Source organism: Somniosus microcephalus, chromosome 6, assembly GCF_052327205.1.
Source record: "Somniosus microcephalus isolate GS21.2 chromosome 6, FLI_Smic_1.0, whole genome shotgun sequence".
In the NCBI taxonomy this organism is placed as follows: domain Eukaryota; kingdom Metazoa; phylum Chordata; class Chondrichthyes; order Squaliformes; family Somniosidae; genus Somniosus; species Somniosus microcephalus.
The window spans coordinates 112,615,609-112,632,812 of record NC_140992.1 but is presented as its reverse complement, the minus strand read 5'-3'; the positions used below and the strand labels follow the sequence as shown (position 1 = coordinate 112,632,812).

Below are 17,204 nucleotides of genomic sequence, written 5' to 3'. Positions count from 1 at the left end.
GTCCCTGGGCACTGACTCACTCTAATTTACAGGTCTCTGGGCACTGACTCACTCGAGGTTACAGGTCCATGGGTACTGACGCACTCTAGGTTACAGGTCCATGGGCACTGACTCACTCTTGGTTACAGGTCCCTGGGCACTGACTCGCTATAGGTTACAGGTCCCTGGGCACTGACTCACTCTCGGTTACAGGTCCATGGGCACTGACTCACTCTAGGTTACAGGTCCCTGGGCAGGGACTCAGTCTAGGTTACAGGTCCATGGGCACGGACTCACTCTAGGTTACAGGTCCATGGGCACTGACTCACTCTAGGTTACAGGTCCATGGGCACTGACTCACTCTAGGTTACAGGTCCCTGGGCACTGACTCACTCTAGGTTACAGGTCCATGGGCACGGACTCACTCTAGGTTACAGGTCCATGGGCACTCACTCACTCTAGGTTACAGGTCTCTGGGCACTGACTCACTCTAGATTACAGGTCCCTGGGCACGGACTCACTCTAGGTTACAGGTCCCTGGGCACGGACTCACTCTAGGTTACAGGTCCTTGGGCACGGACTCACTCTAGGTTACATGTCCATGGGCACTCACTCACTCTAGGTTACAGGTCCCTGGGCACTGACTCACTCCAGGTTGCAGATCCATGGGGATGGACTCACTCTAGGTTACAGGTCCATGGGCAGGGACTCACTCTAGGTTACAGGTCAATGGGCACGGACTCACTCTAGGTTACATGTCCATGGGCACGGACTCACTCTAGGTTACAGGTCCCTAGCACTGACTCACTCTAGGTTACAGGTCCATGGGCAGTGACTCACTCTAGGTTACAGGTCTCTGGGCACTGACTCACTCTAGGTTACAGGTCCATGGGTACTGACGCACTCTAGGTTACAGGTCCATGGGCACTGACTCACTCTAGGTTACAGGTCCATGGGCACTGACTCACTCTAGGTTACAGGTCCCTGGGCACTGACTCACTCTAGCTTACAGGTCCATGGGCACTGACTCACTCTAGATTACAGGTCCCTGGGCAGTGACTCACTCTAGGTTGCAGGTCCATGGGCACGGACTCACTCTAGATTACAGGTCTCTGGGCACTGACTCGCTCTAGGTTACTGGTCCATGGGCACGGACTCACTCTAGGTTACAGGTCACTGGGCACTGACTCACTCTAGGTTACAGGTCTCTGGGCACTGACTCACTCTAGGTTACTGGGCCATGGGCACTGACTCACTCTAGGTTACAGGTCAATGGGCACGGACTCACTCTGGGTTACAGGTCGCTGGGCACGGACTCACTCTCGGTTACTGGGCCATGGGCACTGACTCACTCTAGGTTACAGGTCCATGGGCAGTGACTCCCTCTAGGTTACTGGTCCCTGGGCAGTGACTCACTCTTGGTTACAGGTCCATGGGCACGGACTCACTGTAGGTTACAGGTCCCCGGGCACGAACTCACTCTAGGTTACAGGTCCCTGGGCACTCACTCACTCTAGGTTACAGGTCCCTGGGCACTGACTCACTCTAGGTTACAGGTCCATGGGCACGGACTCACTCTAGGTTACAGGTCCATGGGCAGTGACTCACTCTAGGTTACTGGTCCCTGGGCAGTGACTCACTCTAGGTTACTGGTCCCTGGGCACTCACTCACTCTCGGTTACAGGTCCCTGGGCACGGACTAACTCTAGGTTACAAGTCCATGGGCACTCACTCACTCTAGGTTACAGGTCCCTGGGCACTCACTCACTCTAGGTTACAGGTCCCTGGGCACTGACTCACTCTAGGTTACAGTTCCATGGGCACTGACTCACTCTAGGTTACAGTTCCATGGGCACTGGCTCACTCTAGCTTACAGGTCCCTGGGCACGGACTTACTCTAGGTTACAGGTCTCTGGGCTCTGACTCTCTCTCGGTTACAGGCGCAATCCCTTAGTGCCCCGCCACCAAATTTCGGCAGTGTCCCGCAAGGCTGCTGCGGGCGTTGTCAGCGACAGCCTCACGGGTCATGAGCCGGGCTGCACACCGCTGGCGGGGTGCTAATTAAAGGGGTGGTCCAGCTGCGCCCCGCGCCGACATATTTCATTCTGGCCGACCTCCAGTCCGTGGCCACCATCGCTGCACTGGTAGGCTAGTGGAAGCCGTCAAATGGCCTGCAGAGTGTGCAGCAGCCCTCCCCTTTAACGTAAGTGGAGGGGCGCTGAAATGTGTCAGCCCTACACAGAGTGGCTGTGTAGCGCTCCGGTGCTACCGCGCTTTGCCCCCCATGTACTGTCCCGAGAGGAAGTGGAGCATCCGAGATAGCGCTCCGCTTCCTCGCTGAGGCGGTAAGCCCAATTTAGCAGCCAGGACGGTACTCCCGCTCCAGGCGTTAAATGTGAGGCGCTAATTCGGTTGCCGCCCCCAAACGGGGCGTAACCGAATTTTGCTCCCTGAGACTCCTGGATGTACTGCAGTGACTCCAGACGCTCCACAAACTCCGAAACGGAGCTTGAGCTCGAATAACTGGCAGCACTTCCTGTACACATGGTTATCCAGGACGCATGAAGTGTCCTGGAGTTCCCACATAGAACAAGATGTACATAAGAACATAAGACGTAGGAGCAGGAGTAGGTCATTTGGCCCCTCAAGCCTGCTCCGCCATTCAATAAGATCATGGCTGATCTGATCTTGGCCTCAACTCCACTTTCCTGCACTATCCCCATAACCCTTGAATCCCTTACCATTCAAAAATCTGTCTATCTCCACCTTAAATATATTCAATGACGCTGCCTCCACAGCTCTCTGGGGAAGAGAATTCCAAAGATTCACGACCGTCTGAGAGAAGAAATTCCTCCTCATTTCCGTTTTAAATGCGTGCCCCCTTATTCTGAAACTATGCCCCCTAGTTCTAGATTCCCCCACGAGGGGAAACATCCTCTCTGCATCTACCCTGTTCAGCCCCTTCAGAATCTTATATATTTCAAATGTAAGAAGTCACACAACACCAGGTTATAGTCCAACAGCTTTATTTGAAATCACAAGCTTTCGGAGCGCTGCTCCTTCTTCAGGTGAAGTGGAGAAATGCATAAAGACACAGCTTATATAGTCAGAGAATCATGTCAGATGTTTACAGGTAATGTTTCCAACTGCCATTTATCGCACCTCGGCAGAGAGATAATCACAGCAGTCAAAGGTGTGAATGGTGTCCAAACAGGTCAGTCAGGGAAACATTACATCAAAGAACAATGAGGTGGGGTCACAAGGGGTCAAATATTGCAGATGCTGGGGTCTGTATGAAAAACAAAAAAAGACAAAAAACATTTTTTTTGGCTGGAAATCACAGCAGGTCCGGCCGCATCTGTGTAGAGAGAACAAGCCAATGTCGACTCGAGTCTGGATGACCCTGCATCAGGTGGGGTTACATGTAGCGTGACATGAACCCAAGATCTCGGTTGAGGCCGTCCTCATGGGTGCAGAACTTGGCTATCAGTTTCTGCTCGACGATTTTGCGTTGTCGTGTGTCTCGAAGGCCACCTTGGAGAATGCTTACCTGAAGATCGGAGGCTGAATGTCCTTGACTGCTGAAGTGTTCCCCGACTGGGAGGGAACACTCCTGCCTGGTGATTGTTGTGCGGTGTCCGTTCATCCGTTGTCGCAGTGTCTGCATGGTCTCGCCGATGTACCATGCTCCGGGGCATCCTTTCCTGCAACGTATGAGGTAGACAACGTTGGCCGAGTCACATGAGTATGTACCATGTACCTGGTGGGTGGTGTCCTCACGTGTGATGATGGTATCTGTGTTGATGATCTGGCATGTCTTGCAGAGGTTGCTGTGGCAGGGTTGTGTGGTGTCGTGGTCGCTGTTCTCCTGAAAGCTGGGTAATTTGCTGCGAACGATGGTCTGTTTGAGGTTAGGCGGCTGTTTGAAAGCGAGTAGTGGAGGCGTGGGGATGGCCTTAGCGAGGTGTTCGTCGTCATCGATGACATGTTGAAGGCTGCGAAGAACATGGCGTAGTTTCTCCGCTCCGGGGAAGTACTGGACGATGAAGGGTACTCTGTTGGTTGTGTCCCGTGTTTGTCTTCTGAGGAGGTCTATGCGATTTTTCGCTGTGGCCCGTCGGAACTGTCGATCGACGAGTCGAGCGTCATATCCCGTTCTTACAAGGGCGTCTTTCAGTGTCTGTAGGTGTCCATCGCGTTCCTCCTCGTCTGAGCAGATCCTGTGTATTCGCAGGGCTTGTCCATAGGGGATGGCTTCTTTAACGTGGTTAGGGTGGAAGCTGGAGAAGTGAAGCATCGTGAGGTTGTCCGTGGGCTTGCGGTAGAGTGAAGTGCTGAGGTGTCCGTCTTTGATGGAGATTCGTGTGTCCAGGAATGAGACTGATTCTGAGGAGTAGTCCATGGTGAGTTTGATGGTGGGATGGAACTCGTTGATGTTATCGTGTAGTCTTTTCAGTGATTCTACGCCGTGGGTCCATAGGAAGAAAATGTCGTCGATGTATCTGGTGTATAGCGTTGGTTGGAGATCCTGTGCAGCGAAGAAGTCTTGCTCGAACTTGTGCATGAAGATGTTTGCGTATTGGGGTGCGAATTTGGTCCCCATGGCTGTTCCGTGTGTTTGGGTAAAGAACTGGTTGTCGAAGGTGAAGACATTGTGGTCAAGGATGAAGCGGATGAATTGTAGGATGGCGTCTGGAGATTGGCTGTTGTTGGTGTTGAGTACTGAGGCTGTCGCAGCGATGCCGTCATCGTGGGGGATACTGGTGTAGAGTGCCGAGACGTCCATCGTGGCGAGGAGTGTTCCTGGTTCAACTGGTCCGTGGGTGCTGAGCTTCTGTAAGAAGTCTGTAGTGTCGCGACAGAAGCTGGGGGTTCCCTGTACGATGGGTTTCAGGATGCCCTCGACATATCCAGAGAGGTTCTCACACAGAGTTCCGTTGCCTGATGCGATAGGACGTCCAGGTGTGTTGGCTTTGTGTATCTTTGGGAGGCAGTAGAAGTCTCCCACGTGGGGAGTACGTGGGATGAGAGCATGTAGGATGCTTTGAAGGTCTGGATCGAAGGTTTTGATCAGTCTGTTGAGTTGGCGGGTGTGTTCTTTGGTCAGATCTGCGGGTAACTGTCTGTAGTGTTCCTGGTTGTCCAGTTGTCGGTATACTTCTTTGCAATAGTCCGTTCTGTTCTGTATGACGATGGCACCTCCTTTGTCTGCTGGTTTGATGACGATGTTGCGGTTGGTCTTGAGAGCGTGGATGGCGTTGCGTTGTGCTCGGGTGACATTCTGGACTGTCTTGTGAGTGCGGCTGATGAATCTGGCGTTGGTGCATCTCCTGACAGCTTGAGCATACATGTCAAGCTTAGGGCAGCGACCCTCCGGAGGGGTCCAATTTGACTTTTTCTTCTTCGGTTGCTGCACTGCGGATCCCTCTGTCTGCTGTTCCGGATCATTGATTGTCTCATTGGGTTCGCTGCTGACATCTTGGGATTTGTGGAAGAATTCCCGGAGCCTCATTCTCCTGATGAATTCCTCTGTGTCTGCCGCGAGACTGATGGGGTCCATTTTGGTGGTGGGGCAGAAATTGAGCCCTCGGCTGAGGACTTCAATTTCGTCTGGTTGAAGGGTGTGGTCGGACAGGTTGACGATGGATTTCCCTGTGGTTTCAACCGTGGTACCGGGGGAGGCTTGGTTGCTGCTGCTGGTGATGCCAAGTTTCTCAAGCTTCCTGTTCTTGGTGTGCATGTAGGTAGCGTAGTTCCGTTGCCTTGTTTGTTTGGCGGTGTCTCGTAGCTGGTCTGCTGCGTCCTGAGCACAGGCTGAGAACATGGACTCCATCTCGGTTTCGAGGTTGCGGCGTCTGCTGTAGAGCTGGTGTACGAGATGGTTTTTTTGTTTTTCATACAGACCCCAGCATCTGCAATATTTGACCCCTTGTGACCCCACCTCATTGTTCTTTGATGTAATGTTTCCCTGACTGACCTGTTTGGACACCATTCACACCTTTGACTGCTGTGATTATCTCTCTGCCGAGGTGTGATAAATGGCAGTTGGAAAGGTTACCTGTAAACATCTGACATGATTCTCTGACTATATAAGCTGTGTCTTTATGCATTTCTCCACTTCACCTGAAGAAGGAGCAGCGCTCCGAAAGCTTGTGATTTCAAATAAAGCTGTTGGACTATAACCTGGTGTTGTGTGACTTCTTACATTTGTCCACCCCAGTCCAACTCCGGCATCTCCACACCATTATATATTTCAATAAGATCCCCTCTCATTCTTCTAAACTCCAATGAGTATAGGCCCAACCTGCTCAACCTTTCTTCATAAGACAACCCCTTCATCTCTGGAATCAACCTCGTGAACTTTCTCTGAACTGCCTCCAATGCAAATATATCCTTCTTTAAATAAGGAGACCAAAACTGTACGCAGTACTCCAGGTGTGGTCTCACCTATGCCCTGTACAGTTGTAACAGGACTTCCCTGATTATATACTCCATTCCCTTTGCAATAAAGGCCAACATCCCATTTGCCTTCCTAATTACTTGCTGTACCTGTATGCTAACTTTTTGTGATTCATGTACAAAGACCCCCAGATCCCTCTGTATCTCAGCATTTTGTAATCTCTTCCCATTTAAATAATAATTTGCTTTTTTATTTTTCCTACCTAAGTGGATAACCTCACATTTTCCCACATTAAACTCCATCTGCCAGATTTTTGCCCACTCACTTAGCCTATCTATACCCCTTTGGAGATTCTTTGCGTCCTCCACACAATTTGCTTTCCTACCTATCTTTGTATCATCAGCAAATTTGGCTACATTATACTCGGACCCTTCATCCAAGTCTTTAATATAGATTGTAAATAGTTGAGGCCCCAGCACTGATTCCCGCAGCTCCCCACTCATTACATTTTGCCAACCTGAAAATGACCCATTTATCCCGACTCTCTGTTTTCTGTTAGTTAGCCAATCCTCTATCCATGCTAATATATTACCCCAACCCTGTGAGCCCTTATCTTGTGTAGTAACCTTTTATGTGGCTCCTTATCGAATGCCTTCTGGAAATCCAAATACACTATACTGTATCTACTGGTTCCCCTTTATCCACCCTACTCGTTACATCATCAAAGAACTCCAGCAAATTTGTCAAACATGATTTCCCTTTCATAAAACCATGCTGCCTCTGCTTGACGATATTATGATTTTCTAAATATCCTGCTACCACTTCCTTAATGATGGGCTCCAGCATTTTCCCAATGACAGATGTTAGGCTAACTGGTCTATAGTTGCCTGCTTTCTGTCTCCCTCCTTTCTTAAATAGGGGCGTTACATTTGCAGTTTTCCAGTCCGCTGGGACCTCGCCAGAATCCAGGGAATTTTGGTAGGTTACAACCAATGCATCCACTATCTCTGCAGCCACCTCTTTTAAGGCCCTACGATGCAGGCCATCGGGTCCAGGGAACTTGTCCACCTTTAGTCCCATTAGTTTGCCTAGTACTTTCTCTCTAGTGATAGTGATTGTTTTAAGTTCCTCCCCACCCCAATAGCCCCTTGATTATCCATTATTGGGATGCTTTTAGTGTCTTCTACCGTGCAGACCGATACAAAATATTTGTTCAAAGTCTCCGCCATTTCCCTGTTTCCCATTATTAATTCCCCAGACTCATCCTCTGGGGGACCAATGTTTACTTTAGCTACTCTCTTCCTTTTTATATACCTGTAGAAGCTCTTACTGTCTGTTTTTATATTTCTTGCTAGCTTACTCTCATAAGCTATCTTCTCTCTCTTTATCATTTTTTTAGTCGTCCTTTGCTGGTTTTTAAAAATTTCCCAATCCTCTGGCCTTCCACAAAATCTCCCATGATTATAGCCGTACCTTTCTTACAAGCCTCTATTATTTCTTGATTTATACTCTGTCCTACAGTGTGGCTATTGTTTTGGGGACCTGTAGACCACTCCCACCAGTGACTTCTTACCCTTATTATTTCTTATCTCCACCCAAACTGATTCTACGTCTTGATCTTCTAAGCTAATATCATTTCTCACTACTGCACTGATCTCATCCCTTATTAACAGAGCTACACCATTTCCTTTTCCTTTCTGCCTATCCTTATGAAATGGCAAATACCCCTGAATATTCAGTTCCCAGCCTTGGTCACCTTGCAACCACATCTCTATAATGGCTATCAGATCATACCCATTTATTTCTATTTGTGCTGTCAACTCATCTATCTTGTTACGAATGCTGCATGTGTTCAGATTTAGAGCTTTTAATTTTGTCTTTTTACCATTTTTCCCTACTCTGACCCCTCTTTCTGATGCACTCTTATGTGTATACGCTCTGTCCCTTCCTGTCACACTCGGGTTATCGTTACCCCTATCACTACCCTGCACTTTTGTCTTCTCATTTTTTTTTGACTTTTTTAATTTCTGCTCAGCGGATCCCACCTCCCCACCGACTATTTAGTTTAAAGCCCTATCAACAGCCCTAGTTATTTGATTCGCCAGGACACTGGTCCCAGCCTGGTTCAAATGAAGCCTGTCCCGACGGAACTGCTCCCTCTTACCCCAGAACTGGCATACAATGGGTCCCCACTGGCCTGCCATGGTAGTCAATCCACTGACCTATAAATCACTGAGACTCTGACCACTAAAACACTTGAAACTGAACTCCAAAACCTAAGACACTGAGACACTGACTTATAAAACTCTACGAGATTGGCCTCAAAGAAACTGACCTCTGAAAGACTGAGATACTAAAATAGTAAAAAAGTTAACTAAGAACACTGGAATTGACAGCAGCAGCAGCGGCGGCAGTGTGGACCGGGGAGGAGCGGCGAGGCGGCGGCGGCGGTATAAATTGAGCCCGAGGCGCAGGTAGGCCCCACAGCAGCAGCAGCGGTGGCAGTGCAGACCTGGGAGGAGCGGTGAGGCGGCGGCAAGGCGGCGGCAGCGGTACCAACTCAGCACCAGCAGAATTTTCAAAGTGTGACATCAGAAGTCAAAAGTGATGTCGGCACAAGGGGGGGGAGCTGATTGAGGCCAGTGTTGGGAGGAGCAGAGAGCGGCGGTACAGTGAGTACTTAAGCTCACTTTCACGGGCTTTTTTTTTCAGAGGCCGGTGTCGGGAGGAGCAGAGAGCGGCGGTACAGTGAGTACTTAAACTCACTTTCACAGGCTTTTTTACACAGGCCGGTGTTGGGAGGAGCAGGGAGCGGCGGCACAGTGAGTACTTAAACTCACTTTCGCAGGCTTTTTCACAGAGGCTTACCAATCTCGCAGACCGGCGGCGGCGTTCCAGAGCCACGTCACGAATCAAAAAGTGACGCGGGCAAGAGGAAGCAGCTGATTGGGTGAGTACAGCCAGGTGAGTATTTATACTAATCTATAGTTTGACAGTTAAGATTAATAATTTATAAAATTTAGAAGGTCTTAATTTTTGTGGTTATAGTTACTAAGGTCTCTGATGTGCATCGGGGAGTGCTAGTAACCAAGGGCCCTTGAGTATATCATTTCATTGTAGTGTAATTAGTGGTATTGATTTGATTTAAATTAATTTAAATTAATTAAAGGGTAAGTCATGGCAGGACAGCTCGGCCCCGTGGCATGCTCCTCCTGCGCTATGTGGGAAATCAGGGACACCTCCTGTGTCCCTGATGACCATGTATGCGGGAAGTGTATCCAGCTGCAGCTACTGACAGACCACATAGCGGTGCTGGAGCTGCGAATGAGTACATACTTGAGCATTCGCGATGCTGAGGACATCGTGGATAGCACGTTTAGGGAGTTGGTCACACCGCAGGTAAAGGCTGCACAGGCAGGAAGGGAATGGGTGACCACCAGGCAGAGAAGTAGGCGCAGGCAGGTAGTGCAGGGGTCCCGTGGCCATCCCCCTTTCAAACAGATATACCACTTTGGATATTGTTGAGGGAGATGGCTTATCGGGGGAAGGCAGCAGCAGCCAACTTGCTGGCACCATGGGTGGTCCTGCTGCACAGGACGGGAGGAAAAAAAGCAGGAGAGCTATAGTGATAGGGGATTCTATTGTAAGGGGAATATATAGGCGATTCTGCGGCCGCAAACGAGACTCCAGGATCGTATGTTGCCTCCCTGGTGCAAGGGTCAAGGATGTATCGGTGCAGCTGCAGGGCATTCTGGAGGGGGAGGGTGAACAGCCAGTTGTCGTGGTGCATGTAGGTACCAACGATATAGGTAAAAAAATGGGATGAGGTCCTAAAAGCGGAATATAGGGAGTTAGGAGGTAAATTAAAAAATAGGACCTCAAAGGTAGTAATCTCAGGATTGCTACCAGTGCCACGTGCTAGTCAGAGTAGAAATAGAAGGATATTTCAGATGAATACGTGGCTAGAGGAATGGTGCAAGGGGGAGGGATTCAAATTCCTGGGACATTGGAACTGGTTCTGGGGGAGGTGGGACCAGTACAAACTGGACGGTTTGTACCTGGGCGGGACCGGAACTGATGTTTGCTAGTGCTGTTGGGGAGGGTTTAAACTAAAATGGCAGGGGGTTGGGAACCTGTGCAAGGAGACAGAGGAAAGGCAAGCAAGGATAGAAACAAAAGACAGGAAGGAGAAAAGCAAAAGTGGAAGGCAGAGAAATCAAGGGTTTAAATCAAACAGGGCCACAGTAAATAAGAATTCTAAAAGGGCTAAGAGTGTTAAAAAATCAAGCCTGAACGCTTTGCGTCTTAATGCGAGGAGCATTCGTAATAAGGTGGATGAATTAGCTGCGCAAATGGATGTAAACGGATATGATATAATTGGGATTACGGAGACATGGTTCCAGGGTGAGCAAGACTGGGAATTCAACATCCAGGGGTATTCAATATTCAGGAAGGGCAGGAAAAAAGGAAAATGAGGTGGGGTAGCATTGCTGGTTAAAGAGGAGATTAACACAATAGTAAGGAAGGATATTAGCTCTGATGATGTGGAATCTGTACGGGCAGAGCTGAGAAATACCATGGGGCAGAAAACGTTAGTGGGAGTTGTATACAGACCCCCAAACAGTAATGCTGAGGTTGGGGATGGCATTAAATGGGAAATTAGAGATGCGTGCAATAAGGGCACAGCAGTTATCATGGGTGACTTTAATCTACATATAGATTGGGCTAACCAAATTAGAAACAATACTGTGGAGGAGGAATTCCTAGAGTGTATACGGGATGGTTTCCTGGACCAATATGTCAAGGAACCAACTAGAGATCAAGCCATCTTAGACTGGGTATTATGTAATGAGAAAGGATTAATTAATAATCTTGTTGTGCGAGGCCCCTTGGGGAAGAGCGATCATAATATGTTGGAATTCTTCATTAAAATGGAGAGTGAAGTAGTTGACTCAGAGACTAGGGTACTGAATTTAAATAAAGAAAACTACGATAGAATGAGGCACGAGTTGGCTAGGATGCATTGGGGAACATTACTTAAAGGGTTGATGGTGGATAGGCAATGGCAAACATTTAAAGATCGCATAGATGAACTACAGAATTTGTTCATCCCTGTTTGGCATAAAAATAAAACAAAAAAGGTGACAACCGTGGCTAACAAGGGAAATTAGGGATAGCATAAGATCCAAGGAGAGGACATATAATTTGGCCAGAAAAAGCAGTAAACCTGAGGATTGGGAGCAGTTTAGGATTCAGCAAAGGAGGACAAAAGGATTAACGAAGAGGGGGAAATAGATTATGAGAGTAAGCTTGCAGGGAACATAAAAACTCACTGTAAAAGCTTCTATAGATATGTGAAGAGAAAAAGATTGGTGAAGTCAAGCGTAGATCCCTTGCAGTCAGAATCAGGGGAATTTATAATGGGGAACAAAGAAATGGCAGACCAATTAAATACATACTTTGGTTCTGTCTTCACAAAGGAGGACACGAATAACCTCCCAGAGATGTCGGGGAACATAGGGTCTAATGAGAGGGAGGAATTGAATGAAATCAGTATTTGTAGGGAAATGGTTTCCTGGACCAATATGTCGAGGAACCAACCAGAGATCAGGCCATCTTAGACTGGGTATTATGTAACGAGAAAGGATTAATTAGCAATCTTGTTGTACGAGGCCCCTTGGGTCAGAGCGATCATAATATGATCGAATTCTTCATTACGATGGAGAATGAAGTCGTTGACTCAGAGACAAGGGTCCTAAATTTAAATAAAGGAAACTACGATGGTCTGAGGCGCGAGTTGGGTAGGATTGATTGGGGAATGTCACTCAAAGGGTTGACGGTGGATAGGCAATGGCAAACATTCAAAGACCGCATGGATGAACTACAGAAATTGTTCATCCCAGTTTGGCATAAAAATAAAACAAAAAAGGTGACTCAACCGTGGCTAACAAGGGAAATTAGGGATAGCATAAGATCCAAGGAGAGGACATATAATTTGGCCAGAAAAAGCAGTAAACCTGAGGATTGGGAGCAGTTTAGGATTCAACAAAGGAGGACAAAGGGATTAATTAAGAAGGGGAAAATAGAATATGAGAGTAAGCTTGCAGCGAACATAAAAACTGACTGTAAAAGCTTTTATAGATAGGTGAAGAGAAAAAGATTGGTGAAGTCAAGCGTAGGTCCCTTGCAGTCAGAATCAGGGGAATTTATAATGGGGAACAAAGAAATGGCAGACCAACTAAATACATATTTTGGTTCTGTCTTCACAAAGGAGGACACAAATAACCTCCCAGAGATGCCGGGGAACATAGGGTCTGATGAAAGGGTGGAACTGAAAGAAATCAATATTTGTAGGGAAATGGTGTTAGGGAAATTGATGGGACTGAAGGCCGATAAATCCCCAGGGCCTGATTATCTACATCCTAGGGTACTTAAGGAAGTGGCCCTAGAAATAGTAGATGCATTGCTGAACATCTTCCAACATTCGATGGAATCTGGAACAGTACCCATGGATTGGAGGGTAGCTAATGTTACCCCGCTATTCAAAAAATGTGGTAGAGAGAAAACGGGGAATTACAGACATCGGTAGTGGGGAAAATGCTAGAGTCCATTATAAAAGATGTACAGGAAACTTTGTGCTATCCGGAGGTGAGCTATCCGGCAATCTGGAGCCACCGGCAAAAATCAGCAGCCATTTTTTATTCTTTTTGTTTGTTTTTTTTGCTTTGTTTGAACAGTCAAGCTGTGCAAGGTCTGTAGCTATAGCAACAGCTTCAGCTACAGAGCTTTAGGGCCACACCCGAGTGTATAGACGCTGTTGCTAAGCAACAGTGTTTGTTGTCAAATACGGAGATAAGAATCTCCGTATCTCTCAACATTAACTCTGGAGAGTACGGAAGTTTTAAGGCAACGGCAGCAGCTCGGTCCCGTGGGTGCCGGATAGCACAAAGTTTCCTGTAATAGCAGAGCACTTGGAAAACAGTGACAGGATCGGACAAAGTCAACATGGATTCACAAAAGGTAAATCGTGCTTGACTAATCTACTGGAATTTTTTGAGGATGTAACTGGTAAAATAGATAAGGGAGAACCAGTGGATGTGGTGTATCTGGACTTTCAGAAGGCCTTCGATAAGGTCCCACATAAGAGATTGGCGTGTGAAGTTAAAGCACATGGGATTGGGGGTAAGGTACTAACTTGGATAGAGAACTGGTTGGCAGACAGGAAGCAAAGAGTTGGAATAAACGGGTCTTTTTCCGAGTGGCAGGCAGTGACTAGTGGGGTACCGCAGGGATTGGTGCTAGGACCCCAGCTATTCACAATATATATAAATGATCTAGACGAGGGAACTAGATGTAATATTTCCAAGTTTGCAGACGACACAAAGCTGGGTGGGCGTGTGTGCTGTGAGGAGGATGCAGAGAAACTCCAGTGCGGTTTGGACAGGTTGGGTGATTATGCTGCATTTGCCATGCATCTGCCCAATGTGGATAAATGCGAGGTTATCCACTTTGGTGGCAAAAACAGGAAGACAGATTATTATCTGAACGGCAATAGATTGGGAAAAGGGGAAGTGCAACGAGACCTGGGTGTCCTTGTGCACCAGTCGCTGAAGGTAAGCATGCAGGTGCAGCAGGCGGTTAAGAAGGCAAATGGTATGTTGGCCTTCATAGCGAGAGGATTCGAGTACAGGAGCAAGGATGTCTTGCTGCAGTTGTACAGGGCCTTGGTGAGACCACACCTTGAGTATTGTGTGCAGTTTTGGTCGCCTTATCTGAGGAAGGATGTTCTTGCCATGGGGAGAGTGCAGCAAAGATTCACCAGACTGATACCTGGGATGGCAGGACGTATGAGGAGAGATTGGGTCGATTAGGCTTATATTCGCTAGAGTTTAGAAGAATGAGAGGGGATCTCATTGAAACTTATAAAATTCTAACAGGACTAGACAGACTAGATGCAGGAAGGATGTTCCCGATGGCGGGGGAGTCCAGAACCAGGGGTCACAGTCTAAGGATAAGGGGTAAGCCATTTAGGACTGAGATTCGGAGGAATTTCTTCACCCAGAGAGTGGTGAACCTGTGGAATTCTCTGCCACACAGGGCAGTTGAGGCCAATTCATTAAATATATTCAAGAAGGAGTTGGATATATTTCTTGAGGCTAAAGGGATCAAGGGATATGGGGAGAAGGCAGGGACAGGGTACTGAATTTGGATGATCAGCCATGATCTCATTAAATGGCGGAGCGGGCTCGAGGGGCCAAATGGCCTACTCCTGCTCCTATCTTCTATGTTTCTATGATATCTATCAATCTAAAACACAATGGAAACTACAAGTGAATTATCAACAACAGTGAAAAAATGAACAATTTAATAAAATAAACGAACAAACTAACACTTACCTTTTACCCACCAATCTGCTCCCTCCACAGCAGTGACGTCCCTTTTGAATTTCTTTCTCGCTGTTCTGACTCTGACTTTGACCTCTGGCTCGCTCTTTCCGCTCTCACTGTACTTGTTATTCGAGATATAAACCACCCAAACACTTCAACTGGATTCCAGCCTGTAACTCACTCTATATGTAACCAAGCCGAACTCTTCAATTAGAATTTGGCCTATTCCTCACAACTAAAGTCCACAAAAGAATTTGGACCAGAATTAAGACTAAATTTGTTGGGGGGTATTAGAAATAATTTTGATGGCATCAACAGGGAGCTCCTTTAAACTATCTGTAGACTCTACATCCACCACCGTGTGCCCCTGCTGTTCATCATTTCCCTCTGGATCATAACAGGCTCTTCTTACCTTTTCTGGGTCGTTGACACCAGGCTGCAGACATACAGAGCAGGGCAGGTGGTTTGGGAGCTGTTAAGGGAAAAGGCATAAATATTAATTGTGGCAGACAAAGCAAAGCAGCAACCACACTTAGTTCTTGTTCCTCTTGATTTTTCACACACACAGTTTTGTTGTATCTCTCTCAAGTTAGCTGATCCCTCTTATTTTGATATACTTCACCCTTAGTCCTTCTTCATCCGGTGACATTTTTGGTCAAGCTCCTCTGACCTCATATGGAATGCCCATATCTCTTCCATCGCTGAAGCTGCCTCCAAGATGCTCAGTTGCCTTTGTGCCAAACATTTCTTTTCACTCAATAACTCCGGATTCTCTATAAAACCCATGCATGTCCGAGGCTTGAATTCTGCTCCCATATCTGGGAAGCTTCTTTAACTCGGTGACTAGCTGCAGTAGTGGACTGGAATGTGGATGAAGTATAGATCAGTCGGTGAGATTCAGAGCTCAGTTTGGTAGGAATGGCCATGATAAGATTGAGCCCCAGCCCTACCGCCCCCCTACCTTGCCCAACACCTCCCACCCCTCCCAGCCGGTAATGCTCTCAGCCAGAGTCATTTTTGTCATTACTGCAGGTTGCAGAACATACCTGAAAGCAGAAGGGCATAGCTTTGTCACCGATCTTCCTTATTAGGCGTTCCTGCATCTTGGTCAGGGATTTCGGTTCCTGGTCTGTTGGAGGGTACACCTGGATTGTGGACACATACAGGTCCCTTTTAAACAGCTGTCCAACCAAATCGATGTCCTCGGGTCCATAGTGAAAAATACAGTTCAACCTGCAATAAACTGAGGGTAGAGGAAGAGCTGAAGGTTAACGAGATAATAAGAAGAGAAAATGCTGGAAATACGCAGCAGGTCAGTCGGGATCTGGAAAGAGAAAATACAGGTTCTGGCCTTTCGCCTGTGAGCCCTGATTAAGCTGGACCTTTCAGGTCTGGTCTGATCAGAGCAATCGATAGTTTCACCGTGATTCTTCCGACAATTCCTTATTACTTTCCAGGATTCATCCTGAATCCCCATCACTTTAAGCTCAATGAAGAGCCTTTCATGTGGCTCTTCCAGTGTTTTCTTGGAAGTCAAGGTACACCACAGGTCACTTGAAGACTCACTTCCTCAAGAAAGGTTAGTTGGGCAGCATCTTTCCCTTCTGAATCCATGTTGACAGTTGTTTACTGGATTATTATTTTAGAGATAACCCTTAAAGCTACTCATGATAATCAATCCCATTATTTGCCGCATATTGAAATAAGACTAATGGGTCTGTAGATGCCTCTGTCTGTTTGCTGACCTTTTTAAAATAGGCATCATTTCCAGTTTCCACTGGCAGAAGGGTCAGTAACAAGAGGACACAGATTTAAGGTAATTGGCAAAAGAACCAGAGGGGAGATGTGGAGAATCTTTTTTATGCAGTGAGTTGTTGTGCTCTGGAATGCACTGCCTGAAAGGGTGGTAGAAGCAGATTCAATAATAACTTTCAAAAGGGAATTGGATAAATACTTGAAGGGGAAAAAGTTGCTGGGCTATGGAGAAAGGGAAAGGGAATGGATCTAATTGGATAGCTCATTCAAAAAGCCTTCACAGACACAATGGGCCGATTGGCTTCCTTCTGTGCTGTATCATTCTATGCTTCTATATGTTAGCCTATTTCCACTCTACCGGTACCTCCCCCATGCCCAGTAGCTCCCTCATAATGACTGCTAATGCATCACAAATGGTCCACCTTAGTCTCTTTTAGTACTCTGGGGCAAATAAAATCTACCCCTGGAGATTCATTTGTCTTAAGCTCTTTTAGCCTACCTAGGATTTTCATTCCATTTATATCAAAGTCATTAATTCCATTGTAATTTGGGAAGAGCAGGATGCTTATGTCTCCTCAGTGAAAACTTAAAGGAAGTAACCATTTAAGGGCCGATGCTAGGATTAGGGACTCCCAGCTATGCTCTCAGGGAGCACTGTGGACTCTCAGTCCTTGATTTTCCGT

The 17,204-nt window shown here is 47.2% G+C and overlaps 1 protein-coding gene across 1 annotated transcript in view; it reads right to left on the bottom strand.

Annotated features, from left to right (window-relative positions):
* Positions 1-17,204, bottom strand: part of LOC147116000 (S-arrestin-like) — a 179,440-nt gene that overhangs the window by 135,004 nt on the left and 27,232 nt on the right. The window contains exons 5-6 of the mRNA XM_085990708.1: positions 15,813-16,009; positions 15,179-15,238 (exon numbers count right to left, since the gene is read on the bottom strand). Coding sequence (XP_085846834.1) covers positions 15,179-15,238; positions 15,813-16,009 — 257 coding nt within the window. The remainder of the gene's footprint in view (positions 1-15,178; positions 15,239-15,812; positions 16,010-17,204) is intronic.